The sequence below is a fragment of the Nicotiana sylvestris genome, chromosome 4 (genome assembly GCF_000393655.2).
Source record: "Nicotiana sylvestris chromosome 4, ASM39365v2, whole genome shotgun sequence".
Taxonomy (NCBI): Eukaryota; Viridiplantae; Streptophyta; class Magnoliopsida; order Solanales; family Solanaceae; genus Nicotiana; species Nicotiana sylvestris.
The window spans coordinates 130,622,575-130,630,061 of record NC_091060.1 but is presented as its reverse complement, the minus strand read 5'-3'; the positions used below and the strand labels follow the sequence as shown (position 1 = coordinate 130,630,061).

At 40.5% G+C, this 7,487-nt stretch overlaps 1 protein-coding gene across 1 annotated transcript; it reads left to right on the top strand.

The window, feature by feature from the left end:
- The first annotated feature begins 5,238 nt into the window (after positions 1–5,238).
- Positions 5,239–5,766, top strand: LOC138890176 (uncharacterized). Its single transcript, XM_070173540.1, has one exon. It carries the CDS (start codon positions 5,239–5,241, stop codon positions 5,764–5,766), a length of 528 nt encoding a protein of 175 aa, XP_070029641.1.
- The last annotated feature ends 1,721 nt before the right edge of the window (positions 5,767–7,487 follow it).

Below are 7,487 nucleotides of genomic sequence, written 5' to 3'. Positions count from 1 at the left end.
TACACTACTACGCTCAACATGTACATGTCATTGTTTAGTCATGACCGCCTAATATTCTCTTCTCCTACTACTTGAGTTGGTCTTCCAGCATTTTTTTCTTCTTCCACCTCCTTGAGTTTCGCCTTCAACTCCGCAACTTCTTGTTTGGATTGTCGCTCTCTTTCTCACTGCTTCAAACATAAACTATGAAGAGAATACAACTTGTCTTTGTAGTTTTCCTGCTCACAGGGTTCATCAATCCATACCTCAAAATTGTAAACATGTTCATCGAGTTGCCTATAAAACTTGTTCATACACGCCCAGTAGTGGCGTCCATCTTCTTCCCAACAATCGTGCATCATGCATCTTTTGCCGTACTCGCACCTTGGGACATAAAGGGGTTGTTGAGACGTTATTAAAGCGTAAAGAGAAAACTTGATTTTATGAAAATATTTGCTATTAGTTATTGTTAAGCGCAGAAAATAACTAGAATGCGCCAGTTATTTATAGGCAAGATTTCACACAAAACGTAGTATTACACCGCACTATACATATTATATTTTTCTGAAACGAAATAGCTTTTGCGCAGTTGGTTCAGCTTTTTTCAGACTGACAAGACAACACGCAAAATGTAGTATTGTACCGCGCTATACATATTAAATTTTTCTGAGACGAAACAGCTTTTGTGCAGTCGGTTCAGCTTTTTTTTAGACCGACAAGACAACACGCAAAACGTAGTATTGTACCGTGCTATACATATTAAATTTTTCTGAGACGAAACAGCTTTTGCACAGCCGATTCAGCCTTTTTCAGATCGACAAGACAACATACAAAACGTAGTATTGTACCGCGCTATACGTATTCAATTTTTCTGAGAAGAAACAGTTTTTGCGCAGTCGGTTCAGCTTTTTTCAGATCGACAAAACAATACATAAAACGTAGTATTGTACCGCGCTATACATATTAAATTTTTCTGAGACGAATCAACTATTGCGATGTCGGTTCAGCTTTTTTCAGACCGACAAGACAACACACAAAACGTAGTATTGTACCGCGCTATACATATTAAATTTTTTTGAGACGAAACAACATTTGCACAGTCGGTTCAGCTTTTTCAGACCGACAAGACAACACAAAACATAGTATTGTACCACGCTATACATATTAAATTTTTCCTATTGGTTATTATCCTTTATTTTCTTGTACGTTGCTTTAGTTATTTTCTTCGATTCCTTTTTTAAGACAACGACCATTTTAAGAAGCAAATTTTCAAGAAGGATAACAAAGGATGTCTTGATTTTATAGGTTTGTTTTTTTAATTTTAAGATTGGTCTTCTTTACTAATACCAATAAGTTTAATGTTTGAACCATATCATCATCCCAATTCAAAAGGTCATGTTTAAAAAATAAGATGTAACAAGATTGTGGAACATAAATTTATTTGATAGATATTGCAACATATACAAGTACAACACTTATTACAAAAAACAATACGAAAACAAAAGACTAGGTGTATCCTTGATAGATTGGTACATTCGACGAACTTGCACCAGGAGCTGGATTACCACCGCCTCTCACACCAGCTGAAGGACATTTACGATGGTCGTGTCCTGTTTGTGAGCATATGACACATTTACGCGCATAAACGGTGTCACCAACATCCATTTCGTTCCGTATACGCATTCTCTTAGTACTTTCAGCTTTTGCAAATAGTCCTTGTTACACATCATTTTAAAAGGTTCCGGCAGCCAATAATGCTCATCACCTAATGGCTGCAACTGCCCACTATATGTGTCTACGTATGCAGTAACACTGTATTGCCTATCAATATAGTTGGTTGCCCCTAAACCAACTTGTTGAAAGCACTTCAAGGCATGTGCGCATGACATGTGGTAGATGGTCCATTTCCCACATGAACACAACCTACTGGCTTCATTCACCGTCTGTAGATTATTCCCCCAGTGGCCGCGGATAGCGGTGCGAACTTCAAAAATACCCCGGTCGTGATCGTACTGTAAAAATAAATGCCAATGTGCTCGCCTCCTGTACTTCTCAAATCTTCTCATCGATATTGGCATAAATTGAACACCCCTGTCCATCAATACCGATGCAGCTCTATGCCTTTCAACAAACCTCTCCGCGATCTATTTGAATGTCATCTGGATCATGGCAGTGACAGGCAATCCACGTGCAGACTTCAACAAGCCGTTGAATGACTCCGACACATTTGTAGTCAGGGCTCCCCATCGTCTGCCACCATCAGCATGGAATGTCCATATGTGAAGCTCATATCCCATTAGCCAAGTATAGGCTCGTGGATCTAACTGCTAGATCGCTTTCATGCGCCTCGTGAATTTGCACTGCTGGTGCTCAGTTGCAGCCATCCACATTAAATCATGCAAGGCCTTGTCGTGATATTTCTTCTGGAATTAGCCTTCAGATGCCTCACACAGTAACGGTGGTATGCATAGTGTTCCTGCTATTCTGGCAAATGCCGTACAGAACTTAAAATACCACCATGCCGATCAGATATTAGACAAATACCTTAACGTTGTTTGACAACGTGCTGCTTCAGGTGGTTTAAAAAAAGCATCCACGTCTCTTCGCTTTCATTGGCACAAATGGCAAAAGATAGTGGAAATATTTGTCCGTTGGCATCTACTGCAACTGCAATCAAAAGCTTAATATCATATCCGTTGAAGTGATTCTCATTGAATGTGTCCATTTCACCTCTGTGGGTGCTAATATATTTACCCACTTTCCACAACCCTGATTTTTTCTTACTGGCACGTAACATCCAGTGACAACCCATAAAGTCTCTACGACATACAGCCTTGTATACCTCCGTAGTTGACTCCCTTACCATCATCTCACGACACTCTCTTACATTGTAGATTTTTACAGCCCTGATTAGGCGAGCTTTATCAAGGAATTACATACCCTTTGCCAGCACTGCTAGCCTAGGCTCATCCCATATTGCTGACCGAAATTCGTCAGCATCCCTTGTGAGGTTATCCACGTCCGGCATACTTTAGCAAATTATCAAGGTAGGGAATATTCCGCTTATGAAACGGCACGTGGGACTCGTACACTATTGTCTAACGGGAGGTGGAGGAGCATGCTCCCTCGTCATCTCAGGTTCGACATTCACTCCTCATCATCACCCTCATCAAGGAAGGGTGTGTCATCTCCAGAATCATCAACATTATTGTCATAATCACTATCATCTTCCTGACTCTGCGCATCTGCCAAATCACGAATCAATACGTCCTCTATAGGCAACAGTGTGAGGTCAGGAACATCAAGTTTCTTGTTTTCACTGCACAAAAAGAACAAAATGATAAGCTACTCAACTAGATAATACTTTACATATAGCTATATCACTTTACTTACAAGTCGTACTGTGTTGACGTTCCATGATGGATATTTTCTTGTTGATGATAACTCCCCGATGGACCACCGTGGTCCAACATGCCAGAATTACGCATATTCCAACAAGGAGCGGGGTCATAACTTGTAAAATTCATATCCGGATGGTACCCCCTATGAAAAATATAAGTGTTAATACAAATCCAATTCAAACATAAAATAAACATCGCTAAAGCGTAGAAAAATTGAAGTTTACTAGTCGTCTTGTGGATTATATAAAGTCGAAAAATTATTTTCTCGCTGCTCATTCGCCGGTGGTGACAAGTTTAAATCAAGGCAAACTCTTTCATCAGGAATCTGTCCGGCAAAAACTGCTCCAGTATAACCACCCGATGACTGGGGATTATCCCTACTATGCACACCCTCATTATTGGGAACGTCTTCAACCTTGACGTATATTTTCAACAATTTTATTACAATAAATTTCCTATATTCATCCGGGAATCTGCAAAAAATCTCTAAGAGTTTCATCATCTTCGATGTTAAACTCAGAATAATAAGCAAATCCCTGCAGAGTCACAGAATACGGAAATCTACCGGTTATTTAAGGTTCACTGGACGTTTCCTCACACTCATTTTTTTACATAACAACGATACCAATTTATCGTACTCCATTGTAAGCGGCAATTTAACATGACACTGTGGAGGTGAACTATACCTCACAAAGTTATTCTCCATTACAATCTCACCCCCGCAATATAATGAAACCCTTATTTTTGGCTCTTCAGCCATTATAAAAAAATGCTTGATAACAAGAAGAGAAGCATGAACGGATGTTTGAAAGAAAGTTTTGAATGGATTTTCATAAAATCCTAACGCCTTTAAATAAGGCAAGTCCTAGCTTGGGGTGCAGAATTGTTTTTATATAAAACATAGTATAATACCACGCTTTATGTATTTGAATTATTGTTATGTCAGTTATCCGCAGAACACTTATTGGTGAGCCCAAAAATGAAGTAAAATGCAGTATAATACTGCATTTTAGTAAAACATAGTATTATACTGCGTTTTACATTAAAAACAAATTATTTATGTCAGTTATCCGCAAAACACTTGGTGGGCCCAAAAATGAAGTAAAACGCAGTACAATACTACGTTTTACATAAAAACCAAATTATTAAGTAAAACGTTGTATTATACTGCGTTTTACGTTAACGACTAAAATTCCGCTAACATAAAGTGCAGTATAATACTGCGTTTTAGGTACAAATGTAACTTTTTTATAGCTGTAGAAACGTAATTAGAGTCCAAAAACTTGCCATTTTGGTTTCAGACTCTCAGTTAGGAGCCCAGTCCGATTCCGTTTATCCAAATAGATCCGAAGGCAGGATTCGATGAGACATCGATAGAGAGCCCCGATCGAACAGAGATCGATACTTACCTTATAGCGCAGATCGTAGGAACAACGGATCAGGACGTAATTCCGTTTGTAATGATCGAAGGAATGATCGAGGTCAGAATTCCCGAGGGCTTATGAGTAAGAGTGGCTTCGATAAACATGTTGAGCCTAAGGAAGCACCACGGTTATCAGAATACAACTTCAACGTCAATTCTTCAGGTATTGTGTCAACCATTGGACGAATCAAAGATACTAGGTGGCCTCGACCCCTACAGACTTATCCAGCTCAAAGGAATCCAAATCAAACATGTAAGTACCATGGGACCCATGGTCACAAAATCGAAGACTGCAGACAACTAAGGGAGGAGGTAGCTCGTTTATTCAACAAAGGTCATGTTCGAGAGTTCTTAAGTGACCGAGAAAAATATCACTTCAGGGACATGGATGCGAACAGGAAGAACGAATAGGAGGAACCGCAACACATGATTCATATGATAGTCGGTGGGGTTGATATCCCTCAGGGTCCAACATTTAAACGCACCAAAGTCGTGATCACAAGGGAGAAACATACCCGGGACTGCTTACCAGAATATACCTTATCCTTCAACGACGAGAATGCAAGAGGGATCGAACAGCCTCACAACGATGCACTGATTATTTCTATCCTTATGAATAGAATTCAAGTTAAATGTGTGTTGGTTGATCCAGGTAGCTCAGCGAATATTATTCGATCGAGGATCGTGGAACAACTCGGCCTTCAGGATCAGATCATGCCAGCAGCTCGAGTGCTCAACGGTTTTAACATGGCGAGTGAAACCACCAAAGGGGAAAACATGTTGCTAGTAAACGTGGCTGGAACTATCCAAGAAACGAAGTTCCACGTGATCGAAGGAGATATGAGGTACAATGCACTGCTCGAAAGACCTTGGATCCATAATATGAGGGCAGTACCTTCAACTCTTCATCAAATCTTGAAATTTCCAACACCGGAAGGAGTCAAAATGGTGTACGGCGAATAACCAGCAGCCAAAGAGATGTTTGCAATTGATGAGGTGATACCCGTGTTAGCTCTAACATCAACAAAGGGTCAAATAGCAACCGCAGTTGCTGGCTGCGACCAGATTGGAACAGCAGGAAATTATCGAGGACGATAATTTCATGATACCTCGAACCTTCATAATTCCCGATGACTCCGATGCCACGAAGTCAACAGTCAAAGAGCTGGAACAAGTCATATTGATCGAACACCTGCCCGATCGAAAGGTATACCTAGGCACGAGGTTAACTCCCGAGCTTAGGGAAAAACTCATTAAATTCCTTATTAAAAATATGGATTGTTTTGCTTGGTCCCACCTTGACATGACAGGGATCCCACCAGAGATCACTACTCATCGATTGAGTTTGGACCCAAAGTTCAGACCGGTAAAGCAAAAGAGAAGGCCACAGTCCGAGGTAAAACACACATTCATAAAGGACGAGGTAACTAAACTTCTCAAAATAGGGTCCATTCGAGAAGTGAAATATCCCGAATGGTTAGCAAATGTAGTCGTAGTTCCTAAAAAAGGGAACAAATGTAGGATGTGTGTAGATTATAAGGATTTAAACCAAGGCATGTCCCAAAGATTCTTTTCCACTGCCTAGCATCGATCGTATGATCGACGCCATGGCCGGCCATGAGATCCTTAGTTTTCTCGATGCCTATTTCGGGTACAACCAAATTCAAATGAACTCGGAAGACCGAGAAAAGACTTCATTTGTCACCAAGTATGGAACATATTGTTATAATGTAATGTCGTTCGGGCTAAAAAATGTAGGAGCTACCTACCAACGCCTGGTAAATAAAATGTTCGAAGAACAAATAGGTAAGAAAATGGAAGTATATATTGATGACATGTTAGTTAAATCCCTGCGTGCAGAGGACCATTTGACACATTTGCAGGAAAGATTCGAGATACTGAGAAAGTACAACGTGAAACTCAACCCTGAGAAATGCGTTTTCGGAGTTGGTTCGGGAAAGTTCCTTGGCTTCATGGTGTCAAATCGAGGAATCGAGATCAACCCCGATAAAATCAAGGTTGTTGAAGACATCACCATCGTGGATAGCATTAAAGCCATACAAAGGCTGACAGGGCGGGTAGCTGCTTTAGGCCGATTCATATCGAGATCGTCGGATCGGAGTCATATATTCTTCTCTCTACTCAAAAAGAAGAACGATTTTTCCTGGACCCCGGAATGCTTACATGCGTTACAAGAATTGAAGCGATACCTCTCGAGTCCACCATTGCTTCATATCCAAAGGCAGATGAAAAAATCTACTTGTACTTGGCAGTCTCAAATATCGCAATAAGTGGTGTCCTAGCTCGAGAAGAGCAAGGTACATTATTCCCTGTTTATTATATAAGTCGAACTCTAGGAGAAGCATAAACTAGATATCCACACTTAGAGAAATTGCACTTGTACTGATAAGCGCTTATAAAAAGCTAAAACCGTATTTTCAATGTCACCCTATATGTGTATTAACCCCTTACCCGCTTCGAAATGTTTTGCATAAGCCCAAACCTTTGGGCCGACTGGCCAAATGGGCCGTCTAACTCAGTGTGTATGATACTGAATATTAACCCCAAGTGGCCATCAAGTCTCAAATTTTAGCAGACTTCGTGGCCGACTTCACACCAGCCCTCATGCCCGAGGTCGAAAAGGAGCTATTGCTAAAATCAAGCACATCCTCGGGAGTGTGAAA